Raw genomic sequence first — 26,880 nt, 5'->3', positions numbered from 1 at the left:
ATTCATCGACAGAAAATGAATCATTGTTATATAGCTCAACACAGTTAGTCTTAATGTTTTAATTCTTGATTTACCGCGAGTACCACGTTTTACCATGCCTAATATCGATCTAGCTTACTGTAGTGTGCAACAAGTGTCTTGTTGTAGTAGCCGCGTGAACGCAGAGTAGCATTATAACATAACTTTCAACATAATCAAATGTATCTAATATAAAACAGCGCTGTGTTAACCCACAAATATGCATGACCAGAACAAGCGGAAGCGGTCGTCTGTGACATAATAAAAGCTCCGCAAAATCAAGGCATCATCAAGCTACGCCTTTGTTTTGAATAAGCAACCTCTAGTGGCAAAAAAAAATACATATTGTGGCTTAAAATGCTATTACAATTTAAACCAAAATACACTATAGCTCAGTGAATTCCAGAATTGTAACGTGATAGGTTGCCACATGTGCAATAAGTCCATTCGTGGAATTTCCTCACTACTAAATATTCCACAGTCAACTGTTAGTGGTATTATAACAAAGTGGAGGCAATTGGGAACAACAGGCCATGTAAAATGACAGAGCGGGGTCAGCGGATGCTGATGCGCATAATGCGCAGAAGTCGCCAACTTTCTGGAGAGTCAATAGCTACAGACCTCCAAACTTCGTGTGTCCTTCAGATGAGCTCAAGAACAGTGCATAGAGAGCTTCATGGAATGGGTTTCCATGGATACTTGCCTGACTGCATTGTGCCAAGTGTAAAGTTTGGTGGAGGGGGGGATTATGGTGTGGGGTTGTTTTTCAGGGGTTGGGCTTTGCCTCTTAGTTCCAGTGAAAGGAACTCTTAATGCTTCAGCATACCAATACATTTTGAACAATTTCATGCTCTCAACTTTGTGGGAACAGTTTGGGGATGGCCCCTTCGTGTTCCAACATGACTGCACCAGCGCACAAAGCAAGGTCCATAAAGACGTGGATGAGCGAGTTTGGTGTGGAAGAACTTGAGTGGCCTGCACAGGGTCCTGACCTCAACCTAATGGAACACCTTTGGGATGAATTAGAGCGGAGACTGCAAGCCAGGCCTTCTCGTCCAGTGTCTGACCTCACAAATGCACTTATGAATGGTCAAAAATGTCCGTAAACACACTCCTAAACCTTGCAGCAAAGGGTGGGCCAACTCCATATTAAACCCTACGGATTAAGAATGGGATGTCATTAAAGTTCACGTGCATGGCATTCCAAAACTTTTGGCAATATAGTGTAGTTCTGATCCTCGAATTTGATGACCATGCTGTGTTTCAAAAATAATTTTTTAAAATTCTGGCAAAAAGTGATTGGCAAGTTATTGAATCATTTACTAAACCTTTTCATTCAGAACCTCTGATTCATTCAGGAGCACAATGACTGATTCATTATTAAATTATGCTTTCAATTTGTTTGGAATTATTTCTGTTGGCTGAAAATTTGCTTCTAAAATGTTGTGCAATACCATGCTCCCCCAACATTTCTTATCAAACATTCAGTAATTCAATAAACGAAAGCTATTCGACTCTAGAAGTAAACAGAAAACTTGGATGTGGTCTAGAGAAAGCCTAATGTGCGGTCTTCTCTTCCAAAAGTCCATGTTTCACCTCTGCACGCCAGAGCAGAGGAGCAGAGGGAGAAAATAATTCCTGGTTGTGGAAATGGGCAACGGAGATGTGGAATTTGAAACATTTCTGATCCAGGTCCAGCCACTGTTTACCCTGCAGTCAGGCTATGACATCAGAGCGAGGACTTTATAAAAGTGCATGTGCACGGAGCCAGGCAGTGAGCAAACAGTAACACAAGTAGAAAATCTTATTGTGGTGCAACACATCGAAGAGCGTGATGGACACGCTACAGAGAGACAGAAACATCCTGATGGCATGGGCACTGCTGTTTTACCTGGGTTCACAGGTGAGAATCACACGCTATATATGCCTTTGTTTTGCTAGTGGAGACATGTTTCTGAGGTCGGTTAGCTTTGATATTTGATCCTGTTATACTTTTGTAAATTGGCATTGTTCGTATTTAGAAGAGGAAAGGGTAGATTTATTATCAGGGACTTTTTGTTGGAAGATTTGTCTTTGAGAACTCAGGGTTTTACCAGTATAAACGGAATGCAATGTAACATTAATTCATGATTAAAGAGTGAATGTTCTGTACAAAAGAAAGATTTTCATAGTCTCAAGATTGTTGGTTGGCTCTAGCACTAGATTATAATTGAAAGCATGTTTTATGCATTCAGAGCCTGGGAATACTTACCGTAAGTGATTCACAAGATTTTCCCTATGCATATTATCAATGCATGTTTTTGAAAAACAATCTATGCTATTTTAAGAGTCATTCACGACAAATATAGCAATAATGAGAAACTTTAATATTAATACATAATATAATATACATCATTGTACAGTGATGAAACTGCTAGGATAGGACAATTGTATTATTGCACAGATGTAGAATATCTGGTGAACTATCAGAAATGCCATAGCCTAAATTACCCAGACTCTGATGCTTTGTTGCATGCATTACATAAGACTTATTCCTGTATACTGTCTTAGGTGTGCTGTCAGCAATGTGGCGGCCCTTGCCAGTGCCAAGGCTCTGTACCAGTCTGCCCAAAAGGAGTTCCTCTCATTCTCGATGGGTGCCAGTGCTGCCAGGTGTGTGCCCGGCAGCAGGGCGAGGCCTGCAGTAAGGCGTTTCCGTGTGACAGTCAGCACGGGCTGCAATGTGACTACAGTGCCAGCTTCCCTGGTGATCCAGGAGAGTGTGTCAGTGAGTGCAAATTACTTCAACAACCAAATGCTCTGTCTCAAAATTCTCACTATAAAACACTGTCCACCTTGATCGAAACTTCTCACAAACATCGGTTTGAGCATTTGATTTCCCATTTGCAATGTTGGTTTAAACTTCACTTGTGACGCCATTTTGAACATTTGATTCATCATTTGTAATGTCTGTTTGAGCATTTGATTCATCATATGAGATAGATTTTTAGATTTGATTATTACTTTATATTTTTAATTATGAAAGGGTTGTAATGAATTTATTATAACAATGAAATATTAAATTATTACCTTAAGGATTAGTTCACTTCAAAATGAAAATTTCCTGAAATTTTACTCACCCCCATCTCATCAAAGATGTTCATGTCTTTCTTTCTTCAGCCGAAAAAAAATTATGTTTTTTGAGGAAAATATTCCAGGATTTTTCTCCACACCATTGACTTCCATGACAATCAAAATGTTGAAGGTCCAAATCAATGCAGTTTCAAAGCGCTTCCAAGGGCTTCAGAGGCTCTGCATCCCAGACGAGGAATAGGGTCTTATCTAGCGAAACCATCAGTCATTTTCAAAAAAAAAATAAAAAATGAATATACTTTTTAACTTAAATTGCTCTGCAACTCGCCAGTGATTGCGCAATCACGTCGTAAACGTCACACTAGACGTAGGCAGAATAAAATGTTCATTTTGAAGTGAACTAACCCTTTAAATGAATCAATGAAATTGCATTTGACTTTTATTTTTTGAAAACTTGATTTGTCATTTTATCATCCATAAAATCATTGTTATTTCATCTAAATGGATGTTTTTTTAGAAGATATTTAGTCATGGCAACCTGACATTTAAGTTAAAAATGTAGTGTCAAGGCATTTACTTAAAATAATGAGGTAAATTAATAAAACTTTGGACAAAGCAAGACGATTTTTACAGTGAGGGCACATAAAATACAAAACCAGTAAGTTCTTCTATCTAGGAATCAGAGAAGCCTATACAGCTTCTGCGCTAAACCTTAAACATCCACACCAAGTCTTTATGAGAACACCAAAACATTTAGACCTTCTACATTTCAGTATCATTGTGAACGTGGCCCAGGCTATCCAGTTTTGGGCATTGCATCTAGTGTCAGTGTAATCTTTTGGACCTTTGTTCTTAGGTCAGAAAGAGCTGGGCTGTGAGCATAATGGAGTCTCTTACCAGGAAGGCCAGGTATTTCAGCCCTCTTGTGCTCTTCAGTGTCGTTGTTCGGGCGGAGGGGTGACTTGTGTGCACCGGTGCAGTGAGGATGTTCTCCTGCCCACCCCAGACTGCCCTCATCCTCGAAAGGTTCAGCAACCAGGAAAATGCTGTAAAGAGTGGGTGTGTGAAAATATGGACAACACAGTGCTTCAGGACGCTCAAATAGGTACTTTATTCACTTTTTTTGGTGTCCAGCAAACAAATCAAAGGCCGTTGTTGTTCATGTAATTATATTTCATGAGCTGGAATGAAAATTCCTTTCTTTTGGGATTTTGCATAAACCGTTTTACATGTTTCTTATTCAAAACCCTATCTAAGAACACTCTCAATTACATTCCAGACTGAGGTTTTCATTGTGGGATTTTGAACATTTAATTGAAAATGTCTTGCCAAGATGGAACCCAAAAGCACAAATACTGGCTTCTTCCCGAAGCCAACTTTCCATGATTCATAACAGGACTCATGTCTCTGTAACGCAACAATTAAACTCCAGAAAGCCAGACAGAGTGTAGAACACTGGTCAGGAGGGTGTTCAAAAGCAATGTCACCCAAGTTACATCGGCTAGAATGGTACATTTTGTTCTGAGTGTGTTTGGAGTGAAGACGTTAACAGATCCATGTGTATAAAACACTGCCAATAAATGGCTGATTATTATCTCTTGGGGATGGATTCCTTCTTTGAGATTCTCAGATTATAACAATGATTATCAGATGGTAAGGGCTAACCAGTTTACTAGGGTTTAATGAGATTATAATTAATATTTTAACTCAACATTATATAAAAATTAATAATGTCTAAAAGCACATTCCATGTCTAATTGTGAACGATACATATGTGCGTGTTATTTTAAAAAAAAGTTCATAATGATTCATCAAAATTCCTCTGAAATGACATTTTTTTCCCCTGACGTCACTTAATGTCAACCAATTGCTAAATAGCTTGGCTTTTTTGTTGCAGACTTGAATTTAGTCTGGTTTGGTGTATGTGATTGCAATATGTTCTAGCTAATCAGCTAATACGACTCATTATATATCTATTGAACTAAATTGAATCAACATTGAACTGACACTGACATTGAACACTATTGCCTTCTGTAGAGCTGCATATAGCTGAATTGAATTTGCTTCATAATTGATTAACTTTACACTGTAAAGCCCAATTTATACTTCTGCGTCGAGTGTAGGCCGTAGCTATGTCTTAGGCTGTGTGTTGCGCACGTAGCCTACGACGTACCCTGACGTGCACCTCTCATGTGTCAATTCTATGCGGACCGCGAGCGCTGTGATTGGTCTGCCAGAACCCCTTCCTCAGGGGTACACTCTAAAAAAAAAGGCTCGTAATCATAGGGGAACCTTTTTTAGTGCTATATAGCACCAATTTTGGTGCTTCAGTGGTTCTTCAGCGGTTCTTCAGAGGTGCTATATAGCACCTTAGTCAAAGAACCGGTGAAGAACCTCTGAAGAACCGGTGAAGAACCTCTGAAGAACCGCTGAAGAACCACTGAAGCACCAAAAATGGTGCTATATAGCACTAAAAAAGGTTCCCCTATGATTACGAGCCAAGAACTATTTTTGGTGCAATATAGAACCTTTTTTTTTTTAGAGTGTACTGCATGTGTAACTGCACGTCGACGCAGTATAAATCAGCCTTTATTGAACTGAACTGAATCAACACTAAACTGATTTGAGCTGAATAATGACGCTAATTTAAAAGGCATTACATATTTTCATATATTAAAGAATATCTACACCTCCTAGTGATTTTCTATTTGTTCTAACCAGGCCTCGAAAAGAGTACCCATAAATCAGTATTCTGCAATAGGATAGGGTCTTGCATGACACCAACTCACCAACTTACAATCGATTCAAGATGGATAAAATGATGTAACCTTTTCATAATTCGCCAGGTTTCTTTAATTATATAAAAAATATGTCATGTCTGTAAAAGTGATTCGGTCCGAAAGCATGTGTCAATGTGAATTGCGGCTTGCTACTTATCATTGGGTCTGAAATAATCAATATGTGGCAATTACTGTACAAAGTTGCCAGATTCATATTGAAAGAAGTTTAATTGAACTGTTTTTGGGATGCCAGCTTCTAAAAGTGACCAGACATTGCCTGGAGACCCTGGATACCAAACCAGACCCGGCTCAAACTGCATAGACCAGAGCTCAGAGTGGAGTGCTTGCTCGCACACCTGTGGGTCTGGAATATCCACACGGGTGTCCAATCAAAACCCAGCCTGTCGCCTGGAGATGCAGATGCGCTCCTGTATGATCCGACCCTGTCAGCCTGTTGTCCACAGAACCCCACAGGTGAGTCTCCATTAGGATCTACCATTGGATTCTGACGATTCCAAACATTCTCTTATCAGCCCCCGCATCTGTGTTTCAGTGGTCAAGGAGGAAATGTCAACCCAGTTACAGGTCAGCAACCCCAGTTCGGCTTTTCCACCAGGGCTGCTATAGTACACAGCTCTATAGGCCCCTTTATTGTGGCTCATGCACAGACAGCCGTTGTTGCACTCCTTACCATACTGGCACGGCACTGGTCGCTTTCCGCTGCCCAGGAGGAAGACTGCTCAATCATGCTGTCATGATCATCAACTCCTGCATCTGCCATTACAACTGCCCCTATTCATCTGGAGGGGCATATAGAGGGACACCTTTCCCGGGTTAGACACGCACTCTCTTGTAGGCTGACTTTGGATCTAGTAGCTTCATTTTGGATGCTCTGGGTTTACATGTCTTATTGAGTGTTAGTTAAAGGTCCCGTTCTTCGTGTTTTTTTGAAGCTTTGATTGTGTTTACAGTGTGCAATATAACATGTGTTCATGTTTCGCGTGTAAAAAAACACAGTATTTTTCACACAATGTACTTATCTGTATACTGCTGTTTCCACTGTCCTAAAAACGGCTGGTGATTTCCTCTTTCTATGAAGTCCCTCCTTCAGAAACACGTAACGAGTTCTGATTGTGCAAGCGCTTACCGTGTTGTAATTCGACCGCAGCTTAGCGCACGTGCCAGCAGTTCCTGTGTTGTGATTCGACAGCAGCTTAGCGCACGTTGGAAAGGTCACGCATCTTAACGGAGAGATGTATGCGTTCAATAATCTCTACAGCGTCCCTGGGAAAGCCAAACAAAGGTGATTTGACTCCTGGATGAAAATAACAGCGTCTCGACGACATGGCGATAAACACACTCAACGCAACAGTTCCTTTTCTCCACGCGACACGTCCGCTTCTCCACGTGGGACAGCAACAAGACCGCGCCCCCTTTTTCGCGTTTCTTTGTGGGCGGAGGTTACTCTGTTCTACTGCTCTACTGACGTAATTAAAGAAGGAAGTACCAGGATGTAGTCCAAGCCAGCCGTTCGCTGTAGGCTTTGAAAGGGAACTTCTGTTAAATAAAATATCTCGCTTGGCATTGAACTTTGAGCTTTATAATTTTACAGGTATTATTTATGCTCTAACAGCAACATTACACACTAACTAAAGTTTGAACAATGGGATCATGCGGAATGGGACCTTTAAAAAAGTTACATGGAGGTTTGAGGCTTCAATTTAATGACTGAAAAACCCCTCTTCGACTTTGACTTTTTTTCCAGGACAATGTCTTAAGACTGGATAGGTTTCCACCGCTAACACAAATATGTTCTAAGAACGTTTTGCTAACATTCCCGATAAGTTCTGAAAACATTTCTGAATGTTCTCTGAGAGTTCTCTGAATGTTCAAAACATTCCACTTGATCAAAACATTCCATTTGATCATTTTGTAAACATTATGGGAATGTTACTTTAAATGTTCTATGAACATCCTAAACATTAACATTAGAAGAGCATTCAAATAAAAAAATTCAGGGAAAAAAATGTTTCATAACCGATGTATAAATATTATTTTTTTGAGAACATTATTAAAGACCAGATGACACTGACCAAACATTCTATTAACGTTACTGGAAGAATATTTGCTATAACCTTACCAGGGGTGCATTTCCCAAAACCATAGTTGCTAACCTGTTAGCAGCTTAGTTGGTTGGCAATGGGAAATTGCATTGCAACCAACAAAGTTGCTAACTTAGTTGGCAACTATGGTTTTGGGAAACGCACCCCAGAACGTTAGTCAAAGTTCTGAGAATGTTCCCTGTTAGCTGGCTCTGTACAAGTTTTAAGTTCTGGCAGAAATTAAACATTTTGACTTTTTTTTTTTTATCTATTGGGTTTACACAATGGCAGCTGTTTTTACTTTGAGTCGGGGATACATCATTGATAGTACACTTGAAAATATATTGAGAGTAAATCTGTCAATATCTTTGTCAGTTTTGTACTGTATAATTGGACAACTGTGGCTTTTAATGAATTCCAAAGCTATTCGCTCGCAAATGATGAAAATGATATAATAGATAAAACGTTTTCTCCCCTTCACTAAAACGGATCCGAGCAAAGAAACTTCTTATAGTCTTAGGCAGTATCAGAAATAACATTACACATGAATGCAGAAGTTCTTCAGGCATGGATGCTATGCAAAACTTACAGTTAAGTTTGACATGTTCACCTGTATTTACTGTAGGCTTTTGAAGACTAACACTAACTGTAGTGTTTAAAATGTAATGCAAAAGATTTACTGTACATATATGTGTAAATACTTTTTATGTCTATATGTTTGTCATTACTAGAATGTTTAATATTTGTGTTCATTTATTTCAAGTTCTATTGCACTGTCATTTGCCACCTCACAACCTTGCAGTCAAAAGTACAGCAATAGTCAGATTTCTCATAAATTCTCAATAATAAAGTTTTGTACTTGTCACCTTTTCTTTGACTCTAGTAGCTTCATATTGAATGCCCAGCATGAGTTGTAAATTCTCGCTTTACAATGATTCAGAAGATCAAGGCTGCCCTCTTTTGTTTTTGCAAGGAAGGGCAAGCAAGAATTGGATGCTCTAATTCAGTTATTCAGAATGCTTTCAGTTTACATCTTGATGTTATGTGTGTTTTTACATGTTTAATTTAGCTAATAGTTACATTACTTTATTCATAAAACACTTGTAAGTAATCCTGAGGGCCCCTTGGAAGTTTGCTGAGGTCCCCACTGGCAGGGCCGTTTGAAGAAATTTGGGGGCCCCAAGCAAAATGGACATGGAGGCCCCCCCAATACCCAAACCCACCCCACCCGCACGCACGCAAAGCCTACAGGAACCACAGCATAGCCATACAGTTTAAGTTCACCCACACTTTATATAAATAAAAAGGTTTACAGTGCAAAATACTGTTGTTGCATATACTGTGCATAAAATTTGAAAACATTTGCAAAAAACACCACTGTATCATTAAAAAATGTTTATAAAATAGTTACTTTGTTAAATAGTTAATAAACAGTACCATTAAAACGTGGGTTGTCCTGATACTGTACTTCAAAATGTAACAGTGCCACAGAATAAAGTAATTGTTCAAGATCCATTGGTAACTTATAAAAATAATGTCATATTTGCAAACTGTCACTACCGTATATCCCGACACTAGCACATTAAGATAAGCTATGAAAAAAGCATGTTCCTCTGCCTCTTTCTGGTTAAATAATGTTTATAATAATAGTTAATATAGCATGCTATATAATTAACTATTCCAGGTTATTTATGCATAGCATAAATAATAGTTAGTATAGCATGCTAAGCCACTTTCATCAAAACCTATTACAAAGCTATAGCAATGTCATGTCATTACGATAAACAGTGATTCTGGAACAGATCTGCGTCTTATATCCCGTTAAAAAACATATTAGCCTGCAGTATGTAACCATATTCCGTCCGTTCGAAATAAAAAGTTGCACTAGTTCGTTACAAGCAGCATTTGCCCTCAGGCAGTTAATGATAGCTAACATAAACATATTTTTGCTAGCCGAATGTTACCTGCTGCAAACTTACACCATTTTTGTACAAGACAAGTAGAGCTATTTTATCCAGTGTAATTTATCACTTAACACTATCTTGTTTTTTCTTATCCTCCTCTTCCTTTCTCTGTTTTCTTTTCTGGCTTCCTGAAGCATAACATTCTGCTTCATGATAACTGCCGAGGTTTTGTATTTTGCCGGCAGCAGAGATCGCGTAGTTGGCTGGCTGCTGTCAGCGACTACTGAGAGGGGCCCCCTTAAGGGGGATCCCGATAACAGTTTCATTGCTGCATTGACTTACAAAGGGGCGCTCACACAGTTTGTCGTTTGTCACATTTTATTCTTAACCTGTCGTTGTCTTGGGGCGCCAGGTCTCTTGGGGCCCCAAGCAATTGCTTGGTTTGCCTGCCTTGTCGCGACGGGCCTGCCCACTGGGACTGGGTGAGACTCACTAATTTGCAGTTGAAGAATTTGAACCATTATGAAGCTTATGTGCTGCTTATGTGCTTGAATGGTCAAATATAATAGAAATAAATAGGATATAAACTGCAATGATAATGAGTGTGGCAACCGAAATCAAAACCAGGTGCTTTTGAAAATTAAGACCAAAAAGCATTTCTCTCTTCTTTTAGCTTCTTGGGTGTGTTTGCCTACATCGAAATGTGAGTAAACAAGTCTTTTGTGACTCATAGACATATATCACTATCATAAAGGTTTTTACAATCTAAAGAGATTAGTTCAGAGTTCATATTGTTTGAAACTTTGAAACTCTTGTGGTTGTGCTCAGTTGAAGCGCCAGACACAATGCTCTCACTTCCTGTGACACATTTTCATACTGTCTTCCTACACATTATCTCCAGCCTCATTTAAGACAGTCTGAATATCGTCTTCAATGATGGAGTCCAACTCAACCTGTAAACATGTCGATTTTGATTTTACGCACAAATTTTTGCCCTCAGTCTACGTGACTGTTTTCACTCTTGGTGTGATTGGCAACTGCTTGGGGCTGAAATCTGTGTATGATAACTGGAAGAAAATGGGTAATGTTAATATATTTGTTCTCAACCTTTGCCTGGCAGATATTTTATATCTTTTGACTTTGCCTTGTTTGGTGGTTTACTACGCATCCAACAGCGAATGGATATTTGGAGATGTTTTCTGCAAGATTTTAAGACTGTGCTTCTGCATGAATCTGTACGGAAGCATTGGTTTCCTCACGTGCATCAGCGTTTACAGGTATCTCGGCATCGTTCACACTTTGAGAGTTAAAGGCAGAATTACAGCCAAACACTCTGGGATGATTGTTTCGCTGGTGTGGGTTTTTGTTTTTCTTCAGTGTCTGCCTGATATGTTCTTTGACAAAACCTCCAGCAACAAAACAACTTGTTTTGACACGACTTCGGACCAGCACATTAGGGAATACCTGAAGTACAGCATCGGAAGGACGGTTGTTGGATTCGGGATCCCGTTGTTAATAATGTTATGCTGTTACGGACATGTGGCGTTCACTCTGATGACTAAGAAAGACATCGATGTCATCTTGAAGCTGAGGTGTCTCAGGCTGGTTGTCGTTCTGACGCTGCTCTTCTCTATTTGTTTCATTCCTTATCACATTTTTAGAAATTTCAACCTGGCAACTCGAATCTCCAAGCTGGACGGCACGTGTCAGAACTGGTATTCTGATGTGTACATCGCAAACCAGGTTGGTAATGGATTGGCATGCATGAACAGTGCGATCAACCCACTGGTTTACCTCTTTAACAGTGATGAATTGCTAATGAAGTGTTCAATGAAGTGCAGGCGAACACGCCAATCTCCTGCAGTCTCTCTTGTGGAAGAATCTCCCTTTCAGAAACATAATCTTGACAGCTTGGCCATGAAATAGTGATCAATGGAGATTCTTTGTGTGATCACTTTTTTTGTCTTGCCTTGAGGACATGACTGTTAGTCTAGATTATGTGAATAAATAGCCTACATGCGGTCAGGTCCTTTCCATTTGAGCATCTTGTGACAGGACACGACTTCCCTGTATTCTGTAAAACAGGACTGAGTTTGTTTATTGTGTTTCAGTTCAAAGCAATGTAATTTTTATTGGATAAGCATAGCAAAATGTGGCGTATTTGTCATGCAGCTGTTTTAAACAGTAATTGCTATGTTTACTTGCATGCACTGAATGATTGTAAACACATTTTTGCTTTATGTTTGCATATTTTATGAACAGTAAATTCAGAAGAACTGCAACAGAAAAGTACTGTTGCTATTTAAACAACTGAACAGTGTTATGATAGCCACATTAAGATATTAGACACACCTTAAACAACTTTGTACATCTGTGCCATAGGTGTGGAAAAGCAGAACCGAAAGATCAGATTATTAAACTAAATATAGTTTGCATTCAAACACATGTACAAAACTATGCAAGCAAGACACATATGGGTTCACTTGGAACAAGGGTATATGTGGAGACGTTTTGATATTTAATATAATATTGTATAGCACTTTTAACAGCATTTTAGTTTCCTTTTGTAAGATAAATATTTTAGTACTATGTTGGGTCAAACCAAAAGGTAATAAAGTTATCCGTTATCTCATTATTATCTTTATCACAGATTGTAAATATGTATTATTTTTTGTATATATTTATATATGTTCTTTTTTTTTAGCATCAAGTTAAAAAAAACATACACCACAAATAATGTTAAGATCAATGTAATTGTCAAAGCAATAAAAATTGAGGAAAAGCTTTTTGTCATGCATCATTTTTAACAGTTCACATTGAAGTTCATGACTGTCAAGTATACATTTAGCTTTATAGGGATGCACTGATATTGAAATGTTAGCAGATGATAGCTTGTCATACAAGGGCGATATTAAAGTGGGCGAGGATGAAGATCTGAGTGACTTTGACAAGGGCCAAATTGTTATGACAATGCAACTGGGTCAGAGTATCTCTGAAAAGGTAGTGCTGAGAATTTACCAACAGTGGTCCGAGGAGGGACAAACCACAAACCGGCGACAGGATGTTGGGCGCCCAAGACTCATCGATGCACGAGGACAACAAAGATTATCCTGTCTGGTCAGAGCCAACAGAAGGTCATACAACATTTTTATGATTTTATGGGAGTAATGTGTTAAAACACTGCTGCTTATGGGGCTGTGTGTAGCCACAGACCAAACATAGTGCCTATGATGACCCCTGTCCACTGTCGAATGCGCCTACAATGGGCATGCAAGCATCTGAACTGGACCTTGGAGCAGTGGATGAAGGTCGCCTGGTCCAATGAGTCCCATTTTCTTTTACATCACGTGGCCTGCCATGTATGTGTGCGCCATTTACCTGACGAAGTGATGGCACCATGGATGCACTGTGGGATTATGTCAAGCTGGTGGAGGGAGTGTGACGCTCTGGGCAATGATATGTTGGGAAACCCTGGGTCCAGCCATTCGTGTGGACATCAGTTTGACATGTGCCACCTATTGCAGACCAGGTACACCCCTTCCTGGCAATGGTGTTCCCTGGTGGAACTGGCCCCTTTCAGCAGGATAATGCACCTTGCCACACGGCACACATTGTTCAGAAATAGCTTGAGGAACATGATGAAGAGTTCAAGGTGTTGCCGTGGCCTCCAAATTCCCCAGATCTCAATCTAGTCCAACAAGTTTGATCCACAGCGGCTCCGCATCACAACCTACAAGACTTGAAGGATCTGCTGCTAATGTCTTGGTGCCAAGACACCTGGTCTGGTAGAGTCCATGCCTGGGCAGGCCGGCGCTGTTTTGGCAAAACATGGAGGACCAACAGCATATTAGACAGGTGTATATTCAATAGCCTATGGGCCGATACCAATACATTTAAAATGTATATTTATAACCATTAACTATTGCTTTGATTAAAAGAGCACCAGATCAAACCTAACAATCTAATCTTGACAAACCCATATTGACATATAGGCTAGTGGTATTTTATGTAAACTAAATGACTGTGTGACTAGGGGATAAAAAGCATACAGATTTAGCAACATAACCCTATCTGTGGTGTAGTTTGCTCGCTGAGCTTGTGAACTCTTGGTCTAGCAGATATTAAAAGACAAGGCCAGGCGGCACAGATCATATGTCTACATGTCATCAGGGTGGGGGGTGATTCACAAGCTACTCTTGCTCAGTTACATTAAAATGAACACCTGAAATACATCACACTGCTCATGACACAAGTCGGGGATCTTCCTGGATCTTTTAGTTTTCCCTAATAATGGACGCGCTTCCGAAGGACTTCCTCAGACGAACCCGCTGTGACAGTGCCGGTGAGTTAAAAAAAACTAGACAACTGAACTGACTGAGTTGAACAGGCAACAGATGAGTAGTATACATACAGCATAAGCTGTCGGAATAAGGCAAACGTTGATGATTTTATGATTTTGGCTGGTCCATTATTGGGATTAGCTTGCTATGGAGCTAAAAATCCAGCAGATAAAACTTTTAACTTGTGTATTTCCGTCACTATGAAGCACAAGTAGCACATGTGGTCATGGGTGTAGTATGTGTTATCAAGGAAGCTGTCTCGGCTGGGGGGGGGGGGGGGGGGGGGGGGGATATCAGGTATCAGAGTCAAAGGGAACAGCAATGAGTGCATACCATATCAGCTGCCTCTTTACTTGTCCGAAAGCTTCCTGAGATATTATTAAGGTTGATTTTAACCCATTCTTAACAGCAAACATACAAACCAGAACATTAAGACCTTTAATCTTTAACCCAACTAAAGTGAACACATGAAACATTCAAAATAAACTGCAGTCTTTCACAAAACAAAGAAATGTAGCACAAACGTCCTGTTCCCACTGTTTCTAACAAAGGCAAAAAACAAACAAACAAAATATAACTTATTTGTTATTTGTATTTATAAACATATAATTAAAATGTATTTGGACACTTTATGGTTAGATTTTAAATAATAGAACATCCACCAGTAGGGGAGACCGGGTGAGATGTTCCCATCTTTTTGAGCTCACAGGAGAAATTGCATGTGACTGTGAGCAAATTTGTAGATTTTATGACCAAAAACCTGATTTTCAGGTAAGAAAGTGAAATTGTTCATCTGGATAATTTTTTTTTGTGCCTTGCAATCATTGAATTGTAAGTACAATTATTTAACCTGAAGTAGCTATTTCTCTATTTCTGTATTTATGCTAACTTCAAACCCATATGCTAAAGCAGTTAGCTTTATTATGGCTGTTTGGGGTGGGGATAGTTTGTAACGGTTTATTAAAAATGTTATAACCGACCAGTTATCCAGTTATCAATCACATCCTCTGTCGAGGCAAAATCACAAGGTTTTTGTTGTTGTTGCGTGCATGTCTTCTTACCAGCTAAAATTGATCTGCCTCACTTGAATAGACAAGTTTTTTTGTGCTCTTTATAAGAATTTTTGCGCATCTTGATGTTTCCATCCAGCGTTCTCTACGCAATATCTCAAAATTCACATAAAAATAGGTGAATTTTGAAAACAGCTAGTGATTGAACCCTTATGTGACAGAATACAGTACACTTACACTCACACAAACACGGCCAGCAATTATTTTGCATTACATTTAATGTTCTAAAAAATTACAATATAATGTTTCTATTCTTCAATGATGTGTATGCATCAATTTATGCAATTGGATAGTGTGGGTGTTATTTCAGCAAATGAGCTCTCAGTGTTACATCTATCTGGGATAGTGTTACAACTCACCTAGTAGTGGGTAGATTGTAACAACGGAACTCTTTGTATATGACATTACCTCACATAATCTGTGATTGTGTAGTACACATCCAAGTGAGCTATATTTGTAGCAGACAAATGTGGCTATAATGTATCAAAATTGAGTACTAATCTAGCACAAACAACCACTGAGTTACTGATGCTCAAACAAAAAGTCTTACAACCATCCCCGGTCTCCCCTACTCTGCTAGCACACACATCTTTGTGAACTTGAAGGGAACATTCTAGAAATCATTTTCACACGGTTTGGTTAAAAATCAATGCAAAAGTGGAAAAGAGAATCAGTTTTGAGTATTAAGTGCCACTTTCTTAAAAATCTAGTGCAACAACATTGAGGCATTTTTACAGTGAGGAATTAGTTGACATTTGATTGTAACATTAGGTGTGACTTTAAAACTTGTAACTTTGTAACCTTTGGCCCTCTGGCGGTTAGAAAATAAAACAGCATGCGTGTTGTGGAAGAACATTGTGTTTTTTTATTGTGCTTTTTTTTAGGTTTTTATAATTTTTTTATTTATTTATTAAGGGTTTTTTGTAAGTCAACAGTAATCCAATTTGGTGCTTCAAGTTATGTCGAAAAGATCATATTTACCGTCTGAACTCACATGAATGCCACCACAAACTCTCACCAAAAAATTTTTTTGCAGTGACATTGTCAGGCTTTTTTATTTACAACAAAATAATCAAATGTCCTGCACAAAATAAAATTGCATTGTAATATTACAATACAATAGCCTATGTAATGATCATTGACGTTCAACTGACGGTCAGAGGTTTGTCGTTTTGAATGTTCTATGGGTAATTGTGGGACAGCAAACTTTAAACTTTACGCTTTATCCACAACCAGAGCTGTTTTTCTCCATGCACGCATTGCTATACTGTATTTAGGCCTCTACACGCATGGACGAATGTAGCCTATGCAATTTCCTGTGAAATCTGCCCCGACTGCTTTAAAATAAAAGTCATTAATACAGGTTTAACAATGTGTATTTGGGTAAAGACATTATTTGTAAAAAAAAATATTCTAATAAACCTTTTTGATATTTTTTTGTATATGTCCGCTACTACTTCTACTTACAGTTAAAGAGCATTGATGGCTAATACAGTTCCAACCATATCTGAAAAGCAATCACACACGCATTAGTCTGCAGATAGTGGCATAACAACATCCTGTCTGTGTGCTGCACTGCAAAATTGTCACCACATCACAGCAGCGAGCAGCCCTGTCTTAAAATGACCTTTACACAGACAGGAGAGGTGGTGGTCCAGTGGGTACTTAACTGATATGCAGAAGGTTGCTGGTTCGATCCCAGTGGTCACCACCAGTGTGTCCTTGAGCAAGGCACTTTACTCCACATTGCTCCAGGGGGATTGTCCCTGTAATAAGTGCACTGTAAGTCGCTTTGGATAAAAGCATCTGCCGAATGCGTAATGTAAATGTAATCTTTACAGCAGGCTTCCTGCAGTGGAGATTTGACATTATTAAGGCCATGATATCAAATGACACATCAGGAAACAACCTGAAATCAGGAACATGCAGAATTAGACATGACCCTTAAATGCATAAGTCTGTCTGCAGTCTTGCTAATCTTATTTACTTCATCCTGATCAAGCTGCTTTTGAACTAGGCCTCAGAGTTGTGTAATGGTAAAGGGGTCAAAGATCAAAACATGTAGATCAAAACCAGTATAAAGTTAGAGCTAGTTGGATAAGACATTTCTTATATATATATATATATATATATATATATATATATATATATATATATATATATATATATATATATATATATATATATATATATATATATATATATATATATATATATATATATATATATATATATATATACAGTATATATACTGATCAGGCATAACATTATGACCTAATATTGTGTTGGTCCCCCTTTGCTGCCAAAACAGCCCTGACCCGTCAAGGCATGGACTCCACTAATGATCATTTACATTCAACTCGTTGTTGTGCTCCTCAAACCATTCCTGAACCATTTTTGCTTTGTGGCAGGGCGCATTATCCTGCCGAAAGAGGACACAGCCACCAGGGAATACCGTTTCCATGAAAGGGTGTACATGGTCTGCAACAATGCTTTGGTAGGTGGTACGTGTCAAAGTAACCCATGGTTTTCCAGCAGAACATTGCCCAAAGCATCACACTGCCTCCGCCAGTTGCCTTCTTCCCATAGTGCATCCTGGTGCCATGTGTTCCCCAGGTAAGCAACGCACACGCACCCGACCATCCACGTGATGTAAAAGAAAACGTGATTCATCAGACCAGGCCACCTTCTTCCATTGCTATGTGGTCCAGTTCTGATGCTCACTTGCCCACTTGTTGGCGCTTTCGGCGGTGGACAGGGGTCAGCATGGGCACCCTGACTGGTCTGCGGTTATGCAGCCCCATACGCAACAAACTGTGATGCACTGTGTATTCTGACACCTTTCTGTCAGAACCGGCATTAACTTCTGTTTTTAAAGTCTGTTTGATCGGACCACACGGGCCAGCCTTCAGATAATCAGTGTTATTGACTTCACCTGTCAGTGGTCATCATAATGCTTGATCGGTGTATGTATGTAATTGTTTTTTTGTTTTTTTATTTAATTTTGTTTTACAAGAGAACTTTGCAAATTAAGACAATATTTAATTAAGACAGTGACAGTTTATAAATAATATACAGCAACATTTTTATTTAGGAATGGGTATCATTTTTTCTCATGAAGCCAAAAGTGACTGGCTCAAAGCCTCCAAGGGATAATTAAGTCAATTACCAATGGCAGCCAGGATTCTGTCTCTCAACCGTGCCAAACCTGTCCCTCCTCCCAACTCTTCCCGCCTCAGTCAGGTGACCTGAGCAGGAACAGGGTTGATGGGAACCCAGCCATGTGTTCTTAGTTAAACACACAGTCAGCAGCGCAGGGCCCAACGACATGTCCTCCAAGCAGAAGGAGCTCACGCAGACACCTCTGCTCAAGATATGGGTGCCAGGGATGAGCAGTTCACTAAGCCAGAGGAGAGGCTGTAAGTGAGGGGATATCTTAATTCACCTGCTTTCCTTCTCTTTTTTACTTGCCTTTTCTCTCTCCTCTAAAATTGCTGGTGCATTAAGAGTGTTAACCTTTTGTAGATGATCAACCCGGCTGTTGTGAGCCCTGCCTGCTTTCTTTATCTATTTGATCACATCACGTCTTGAAGCTGCACCAGAGCTTTTTTCTTAAGTTGTGGCAATGGAATGAAAAAGAATATTAAGTGCTGGAGTTGGCTTCAAGTCTCATGTGATTCCTTGGTTGTTGTGGGTTGTTCTTTCAGTAGTTTTTATACATTCAGCCTCTCTCCGCCATCCAAGACATTTGAACAATCCTGCTAATCAGTATAGAATGAATGACAGTTTGATGATGATGATGAGGTTTCAGTGCAGAATTGAATGGGTTCCTGTATGTTATTTTGATGTTGCTAATATACCAGTCCTCTTCGTGTACCTCTTTCATTCTTCATTTAGGCTATCAAATAGATTTTATACTGACATACTTCAAAAGTCAAGGTTTTCTAACGGTCCACAGCTTCAAGACCCCAGTTTACAAACTGTCCTACAATGATTGTGATGGTTGGACTGCCAGCCAGGGGAAAGACCTACATCTCTAAAAAATTAACCCGGTACCTAAATTGGATTGGAGTCCCAACTCAAGGTGAGTGTATATATCAGGTAAGTTATCAGCTTTTAATGACAAGCATTGTTTATATTAATATGTATCAGCATCATTTGATTTAAATAAAAATGTATACGTGTGTGTGTGTGTGTGTGTGTGTGTAAATATAAATGATTTGCTAACAAACTATTTTCATTGTGCTGTTGTATGCAAAGTCTTTAATTTGGGTCAGTATCGAAGGGAGGCTGTGCAGACATACAAGAACTATGAATTTTTTTGTCCGGACAATGAGGAGGCTATGAAAATCCGCAGGTAAAATACATTCAAGATGATTATATGTAACTTTTAAATAAACTGGTTGTGAGAACTGAATTTGTCTTTTGTACCTCTCTTCAGAGCCTGTGCCTCAAGTGCTCTTAAGGACATTGCCAATTACCTCGCAAAGGGACAGGGACAAGTAGCAGTGAGTCAAGAATGTAATGGATAACAGTTCTGCTGTCTAAGCTATTAATCACCCAGTACAATTCTCCACACTGTTATTGAGGGGGTCAACACATTTTTTGCAAATCAGTCTTTGACAAATACTCTTCACAGGTATTTGATGCTACCAATACCACAAGGGAGAGAAGAGGGGTCATCATCAGTTTTGCAAAGGAGAAGGGCTACAAGGCAAGTGCAGCAGGGTTTTACTTTAATTCAACAGCCTGCTTTATGAAAGTCTGCCTCTTTTTCACATTGTATTCAATGTGATGATTTGTGGGATATTACTTCAAAACGGTAGCTTTACAAGATTTTTTATAAACATTGTTAGGCCTATATAAATGTAAAATGCTTAAACCAGAGCCATTGCCAAGGGGGAGCCTCATAGATAAAAAAATGCGTCAGGGTCCCAAATGGGAAACGAGTCCATTCTGTTTGAACGGAAGTCAATGAAGTAGATGCCTCAGTGGTACGCTGAATAAATAATTTTACTGTGGGTTTTTTGTCAAATAATCAATTGACTGCCAGCCTACTAATCTTAAACATTGTTTAGCTATGTTAAATAATAATTCTGGAGTGAGCTATATTTGGATTACTCAAAATAGCTGTTTTATAAGCGAGCTCATGGACAATTTGTTTCACACACTTTCAAAAAAGAGTACAAAATTGTACCTTTTAAGGTACAAGTGGCTGTCACTGGGGTGGTACCCTTAAGGGTACATTTTTGTACGTATAAGTAGAGGAAAACAATGGAATAATTGTGACCAATTGTGTACCTTTAAAGGTAGTTATACATTTTGTTCCCCACGTTTTTCTGAGAGTGCACCTATTCATTTCCATCGTATTCGCAAACGGTGATCGACAGGCATAAATCTCTTTTTTTTTTGTCTTGAAAGTGGTTGACTGACATTAAAGAATAAAGCATTTTGAAAACATGTTAAACTATTGTCACACTTTAATATTTTGTAAAATGATGTCGTTTTTAACAACCGCCATTTCAAAAATGTTTATGTCCAGGTGTTTTTCATTGAGTCGATTTGTGATGACCTAGAAATCATTGAGGCAAATATAATGGTAAGATTGTTTTTATTAAACTATTTATAATGCGAAACTAATGTTCTAATGTTTTTAATAGTATATTATTATTTGCTTGTTTGTTTTATTTGATGTATTTTGACAGCAAGTCAAATTAAGCAGTCCAGATTATGAAAACTACGACAAAGAGGAAGCACTGGTGGACTTTCTGAAGCGTATTGATTGCTACAAAATGGCCTATGTCTCCCTGGATGAGGAAAAGGACAGGTATACTCTGCTGCCAAAGTCTCTAATTTAATAAGATGTTATAGTACATAACTTCCAACGATTACATACAATATATAATTACAAATATTTCTTCTTGCTCTCTTTTGCGGACTTGACTCCTTTATTACTTGCTTCCCTCTGTTTCATAGGCACCTCTCCTTCATTAAGATTTTTAATGTGGGATCCAGGTACCTCGTAAACCGGGTCCAGGATCACATTCAGAGTCGTATTGTGTATTACCTCATGAATATCCACGTCACTCCACGGTCCATCTATCTGAGCCGCCATGGAGAAAGTGAGCTCAACCTGCTGGGACGAATCGGTGGAGACTCAGGCCTTTCCTCACAGGGTCAAAAGGTGATTTAGATCATAAACGAAACATAAAATCAGTGTCAGAGTGTACCAATGTCGATGGTAAACTGTAACATCCACATTAATCAGGAAATATTTGAAATGCACACTAGCATTTTCAAGCATTTTCCAAAAGTTGCTTGTCCACACTGAAATGTCTAAAAGCACTTAAATCATCTTAATGTGCATGTGTAAAATGAAATAAAAGCTCACTGAAATGATACCAAGAGACCAGACATAAGCATTCTCACCATTCTTCTGACACAAGCATTTTATTGGCAAAATATCTCATTACTCACAGGTGTGTCAAGGTCATACTCAAAATCCATGTATGGTCTAATACGCAATTGGAATTGTTTTGCCGCAGGACAGCAATAGCGAGAAAAATCTCAATAGAAAAAGTCAGATTTGCAGGAATGTCACTGGGGCAGTACCCCTAAAAGGACATAATTTGTACCTTTTTTACTCTTAAAAGGTGCATATTAGTACCTTAAAGTAGCAATATGTACCTTAAGGTACTACTATTTTAGGAGTAAAAAAGGTACAAATATGCCCTTTTAAGGATACTGCCCCAGTGACAAGCTGTTGTACCCCTAAAGGTACAATATTTGCATTTTTTCTGACAGTGTAATATGAAGATTGTACAAAGTAAAATTTATCTTGAACAACACTATGAAAGTGGATAGCAGGTACAATAAAAATGCCAATACAAACACAGATATCTATGGGTGCAAAATGTGTCACATGATAAAACATGCATCATCATTTTCAAATACCTCTGTTTTCACAGTCCAAGCTACAATGTGCGTACAAATGGCATTTGATTGATATGTATCCACTTGGGATAGCATCTTCAAAAAGCTCTGTTTTCAATTTTTTCTGAATTTATGTGGACATAGCTTAAAGTCATGAAATTAAGATTGACAATTCTTGTTTTTTATGGAATATTGCAGTATTTACCATAAGTAGTTTATCAGTGTGCATCATTAATATAAAAATTTAAATTTCTTCTCTGATGGCGTATTTACCTGTGCAAAGGCGGGACGACCTATCTCTCACATGAGATCACAGCAGTAGCAAACCACAACCATCCAACGATACAATCAATTCCCGATGGACAAAATCAAGTCCCACCCTGCATTTATGCATTTAGCAGACGCTTTTATCCAAAGCGACGTACTTTTTTTCTTGTTCAAGAAGTTGTTCTACTCCGATAAAATTCTTCTCAATTTCTTATGCAGACTTTAAATATTTTACTTCTACCATAAAAGGTCATGTATTTCCGTGATTTGATTTGGAACCTTTAAACACAAAGATATCGATTAGAATTGCATCTATCTTGTTGCTCAGTATGCTAGGGCCCTCTCAGAGTTCATCAGGGGTCAATCCATCAAGGACCTGAAGGTGTGGACCAGCCACATGAGAAGGACCATACAGACAGCAGAGGCACTGGGTGTCCCGTATGAACAGTGGAAGGCGTTGAATGAAATCGATGCTGTAAGCTAGTCATGCTCTTTATTAAAGTTGTATGCACATGAAATGCATATGTTCCAGAGTTCAGTTGTTTTTTCTTGACATTTTAAGGGTGTATGTGAGGAGATGACATACGAGGAGATTCAGGCAACCCATCCAGAGGAGTTTGCCTTAAGAGACCAGGACAAGTACCGCTACCGATATCCAAAGGGTGAAGTAAGTCCTGTCAACCACACAACTGAGTTTGTGTGTGGAAATATACAGAGAAATATGCCATTTTCTGTGTTCTGCAGTCGTATGAAGACTTGGTGCACCGTCTAGAGCCAGTCATAATGGAGCTTGAGAGACAAGAGAATGTGCTGGTCATCTGCCACCAGGCAGTCATGCGCTGTTTACTGGCCTACTTTCTGGACAAAAGTGCAGGTCTAAACCGAAATCAACCAGCCACTGCTGTCACAGACTATGAAATGCTATTGCTCACTGTGATGGCATCATCTGTATCAATTATACATCTCTGATTTCTCCACAGAGGATCTACCATATCAAAAGTGTCCTCTCCATACTGTTCTCAAACTAACTCCATTAGCTTACGGTGAGTCGGCATAGCTGTGGTTTTATTTCAAACATAATTTAGGGTCCTGTTATGTTTTAAAAATGTGGAAATCCAATGTTTTTTTGTTTGTTTGAGAGAACTACACTAGTAATGGTAGATACATTATCATAAATCATTTAATAAATAAATTATACAATGCAAAGTAGCTAGTATTTTAGCCCGTTCAGCTTTCTTGACAGTATCATATAAACATTACAATTCTGACATAATCTGTTGAAATTATATTTAGTTAATTTTCCCTTTTTACAAATGACATTTATTTTGTACCCTGTGTGGAATTCTCTGCATATACTTTTGAGCAATAAATACTGCCATGTGTTATTTTATGCCCTCTTTGCAGGATGCAAAGTGGAGTCCTTCTATTTGAACATTCAAGCAGTGAACACTCACAGGGACAAACCCACAGTAAGTCACGAAACCCATGGAATGATGATTTGTAAACTCTGATGAGTGTCTAAAAGAGTTTCCTTTTCTTTCTAGAATGTGAATATCGCAAGAATGCCAGAAGAAGCACTCCAGACTGTACCTGAACATCTATAATCATAAAAAAAAACTCAAATTTGTCATTTTTGCACAATTAATCTACACATGTATAGATTGTGTAAATGGATAGCATGATGGGAGGAAGAATATAAAAGGACATAAGCATCTGTTTTCATTAAGATTATCAAGACTTACAAACACACAGTGTGGTCCAAAAGTCTGAGACCACATCTACCACAATATTTATTTTGGGTGAAACAAAAAATATGAAAGCAAAAAGGAAGACACACCAAATACTAAGACATTCTGAAATTGATTTTTACATTTTTTTCAACTCATTAAATTATTACAATTTTAAAGTTCAAAATTATGCTGATGATATATATTTTTTTATTAAATACATTTTCACTAGTGGTCTCAGACTTTTGAATCCTAGTTTAGTTTTTTGTTTTTTTTTAATAATTAGTATTTTGTTGATAAGATGGTTGCATAATGGATATTGCAACTAAAGAGTGAGAGTTATTTTAAAAATGTTTAGTTAGAACAGGTGAAATCCACATTGTATGAATGTGAATGTAGCCTTTATTTGATTAATTTGGCTGTTTTAATAATGTGTTTAAAGAGCTGGGAATAATACCCTTGTATGCATTCATAAAGTAGGCCTACAGTATTCAGAATCTTGTTCAGTTAGTTACCAGTACCATGGACAGCAACCAAACAAATAAATCTATATTAGTCATCACAACATCTCACAAGAGCATTTTCAAGCCACTTTACTTCTCACAGTTCATAATTTATTAGTATGTCCATGAGAGCCTTTTCCAGCTTAACAGAGATTTCTATAGGAAACATGCAGTAGGCTATCCAATCACATCAAATATAGCGACAGTGAAGCGGTTTAGAAAAAAATATGTAACGGCTGGAAAGCTATTGGCAATTTTTTTTCTGAACTGTAGGCATTCACGGGTTAATGTTCTGTGGTTTTTCGTGCCCCCCAAAACCGTGGCGAAGTTTCCAGCATGTACACGTGAAAAGAGCTCCCATTGAAACCCACAAATACCTGCTCTTGATCGAAACACATTTGTCATTACAACCATATTTTTTCAGTCTAAATGACCATCCATCTCTCTCATGGCATTATCGTTGCTTCAGTATCATTTTTAGGATCTCTTTGGAAGGGAGGGCGCAATACTACCCCTTTTATAAACAACTGTGTGCCGTAAAATGTGAAGTCAGTGGAAGACCTTACGCACTCGTCTTAGGAGCAAAACAGTGGTTTTGGCTTTCCCACACAAACTGAGAGCATGGATGTTAAACTGGATTTTACTATCCACGCAGTTGTTTTCATCCTACTTACTGCTGTTTCTTTTGGATGTGGGCACGCGGACGCGCACCCAGTCCCTCTCCAGGTATGTGTACTTGGTAATAAAATTATTTATAGTTTTGCACTTTGTAGTCATTTTTCTCTTTGTTCTGTGACGTTTCCTCTGAAAAGTAAAACGTGAAGTTTGTTTTGAGTGACCCATTCTACTTTGTGCGACACTGAAGTGTCTCGTAATTTCGCGCGCAAACATTTTAGGAATCTCGGTTCCAGTGGAATGTTATTTCGTTCTATAAATAGTGTTTATTTGCTTAAAGAATACTTTCATTTTTGCACCTAGATAATGTCTTATTAAGTCAAACGAGAGGAAGGTAAATAAAATACTTCCTTTACATCCTTTTGAAAATCTAGTCTCATTCCGAACTACAGTGTGTGTTCTAAAATACGTATTTTAGCTTTTATTTTGCGTTACGTTGGAATCTAATAAAGTTGTAATAAAGATTCCCTATGTGAAAAAAAAAATGCAAATTAGAATTCTGTACGAATTTTTTTATGCCTTCCTTCTGGGTCAAATAGGGAAAACAGAAAGATAAGGAAGATTTAGATTTCTGTATTCACATATTGTGCAAATTCTTGCATTTACAGTTTTTTTTATTCGCTTTGGTACTATTTTCACAAGCAAGGTGTGCATTTTCAAAACTCATAGTGCTAATATCACAACAGATCATCAAAAGTGCACTTTTTTCAAACATTTCAGCATATTTTCAATTGTGTTAGTACAATACACAAAACTACAAAGTATCTTTTTCACCACAAAAAATAACTGTTTCATCTATATAAATGTTTCATTCCCAGTAACTGCCTTTCATAAAGCTCTTACTATCAAACTTTTGATTTGCATCTCTTCTCATTCAGTTTAATACATTTGTCTATTATTTAATCCAACTGATCTTAAATGGTTAATCAATCAATCATTTGGTTCACCTATAGATTTCTTTTAGATATTGATATACATAGATTCTACTTTGTTTGCAATTTCCGATATGGATAACCATATGTAATTAATTATTTTTACATTATAAGCGATTTATCTTAGATTATAACTACTATGTTCAAAGTGCGTGCGCGTGTGTGGCCTGGTAAACTCTACATTATGGGGACAAAATGTCCCTATAAAGATGGCAGTATCCTAATTACTTGTCCTTGCGCTGACTTTTTTTTTTTTTACTGTAAAGTAAAAATGTAGAAAGTTTTGTGTGATTGATAGGTTTATGGGTAGGGTTAGTGTAAGGGGAGAGAATAAACATTTTGTAACCATTATGCCTGCTTATACCCAGAAAGATAGTGAACCAGACGTGTGTGTGTGTGTGTGTGTGTGTGTGTGTGTGTGTGTGTGTGTGTGTGTGTGTGTGTGTGTGTGTGTGTGTGTGTGTGTGTGTGTGTGTGTGTGTGTGTGTGTGTGTGTGTGTGTGTGTGTGAGAACAGAGCAGAGTAGAGTATAAGGGAAAGGAAATAGTCAATGACAA

At 38.4% G+C, this 26,880-nt stretch overlaps 4 protein-coding genes across 6 annotated transcripts in view; all 4 read left to right on the top strand.

The window, feature by feature from the left end:
* The first annotated feature begins 1,525 nt into the window (after positions 1 to 1,525).
* On the top strand, positions 1,526 to 8,842 carry ccn5 (cellular communication network factor 5). 2 transcript variants are annotated; one of them, XR_013815496.1, is made up of 6 exons: positions 1,626 to 1,921; positions 2,569 to 2,785; positions 3,947 to 4,195; positions 6,124 to 6,344; positions 6,424 to 6,797; positions 7,567 to 8,842. XR_013815496.1 is itself a non-coding variant. In XM_079803430.1 (5 exons), the coding sequence occupies exons 1-5, from the start codon at positions 1,853 to 1,855 to the stop codon at positions 6,706 to 6,708; spliced, it is 1,041 nt and encodes a 346-aa protein (XP_079659556.1). In that variant the 5' UTR covers positions 1,526 to 1,852; the 3' UTR covers positions 6,709 to 8,842. The 2 variants fall into 2 exon arrangements, 1 of the variants encoding a protein (XP_079659556.1); XM_079803430.1 differs by having other exon boundaries at positions 1,526 to 1,921; positions 6,424 to 8,842.
* Positions 8,843 to 10,812: 1,970 nt separating this feature from the next.
* LOC307117246 (P2Y purinoceptor 1) lies at positions 10,813 to 11,802 on the top strand (the record flags this gene model as incomplete). Its single annotated transcript, XM_079802038.1, has 1 exon — positions 10,813 to 11,802. One exon carries the CDS (start codon positions 10,813 to 10,815, stop codon positions 11,800 to 11,802), a length of 990 nt encoding a protein of 329 aa, XP_079658164.1.
* A 2,266-nt stretch (positions 11,803 to 14,068) lies between these two features.
* Positions 14,069 to 25,866, top strand: pfkfb1 (6-phosphofructo-2-kinase/fructose-2,6-biphosphatase 1). 2 transcript variants are annotated; one of them, XM_079803399.1, is made up of 14 exons: positions 14,069 to 14,218; positions 19,245 to 19,370; positions 19,547 to 19,643; positions 19,728 to 19,794; positions 19,926 to 20,000; positions 20,829 to 20,885; positions 20,992 to 21,113; positions 21,263 to 21,470; positions 22,815 to 22,961; positions 23,049 to 23,153; positions 23,231 to 23,360; positions 23,467 to 23,529; positions 23,891 to 23,955; positions 24,031 to 25,866. In XM_079803399.1, exons 1-14 carry the CDS (start codon positions 14,167 to 14,169, stop codon positions 24,088 to 24,090), a joined length of 1,374 nt encoding a protein of 457 aa, XP_079659525.1. In that variant the 5' UTR covers positions 14,069 to 14,166; the 3' UTR covers positions 24,091 to 25,866. The 2 variants fall into 2 exon arrangements, with proteins under 2 accessions (XP_079659525.1, XP_079659524.1); XM_079803398.1 differs by lacking the exon at positions 14,069 to 14,218 and adding an exon at positions 18,578 to 18,705 and having other exon boundaries at positions 24,031 to 25,865.
* Positions 24,889 to 26,880, top strand: part of itih6 (inter-alpha-trypsin inhibitor heavy chain family member 6) — a 16,496-nt gene continuing 14,504 nt past the window's right edge. Inside the window, exon 1 of the mRNA XM_079803373.1 lies at positions 24,889 to 25,442. Within this exon, the coding sequence (XP_079659499.1) occupies positions 25,338 to 25,442 (105 nt within the window). The 5' untranslated portion in view covers positions 24,889 to 25,337. The remainder of the gene's footprint in view (positions 25,443 to 26,880) is intronic.

This window comes from Gobio gobio (genome assembly GCF_949357685.1).
Source record: "Gobio gobio genome assembly, chromosome: 21".
NCBI lineage: Eukaryota > Metazoa > Chordata > Actinopteri > Cypriniformes > Gobionidae > Gobio > Gobio gobio.
This window is presented reverse-complemented; position numbering and strand designations above follow the sequence as displayed.

What these genes read in the sequence shown, in the direction of transcription:
- ccn5 (XM_079803430.1), top strand. Translation starts at nt 1,853, where the DNA reads ATGGACACGCTACAGAGAGACAGAAACATCCTGATGGCATGGGCACTG. An exon ending in TGATCCAGGAGAGTGTGTCA is followed by an intron (nt 2,786 to 3,946) that starts GTGAGTGCAAAT and finishes CTTTGTTCTTAG; the next exon opens with GTCAGAAAGAGCTGGGCTGT. An exon ending in TTGTCCACAGAACCCCACAG is followed by an intron (nt 6,345 to 6,423) that starts GTGAGTCTCCAT and finishes TCTGTGTTTCAG; the next exon opens with TGGTCAAGGAGGAAATGTCA.
- pfkfb1 (XM_079803398.1), top strand. Translation starts at nt 18,615, where the DNA reads ATGTCCTCCAAGCAGAAGGAGCTCACGCAGACACCTCTGCTCAAGATA. An exon ending in TCATTGAGGCAAATATAATG is followed by an intron (nt 20,886 to 20,991) that starts GTAAGATTGTTT and finishes GTATTTTGACAG; the next exon opens with CAAGTCAAATTAAGCAGTCC. An exon ending in TTTCCTCACAGGGTCAAAAG is followed by an intron (nt 21,471 to 22,814) that starts GTGATTTAGATC and finishes CTTGTTGCTCAG; the next exon opens with TATGCTAGGGCCCTCTCAGA.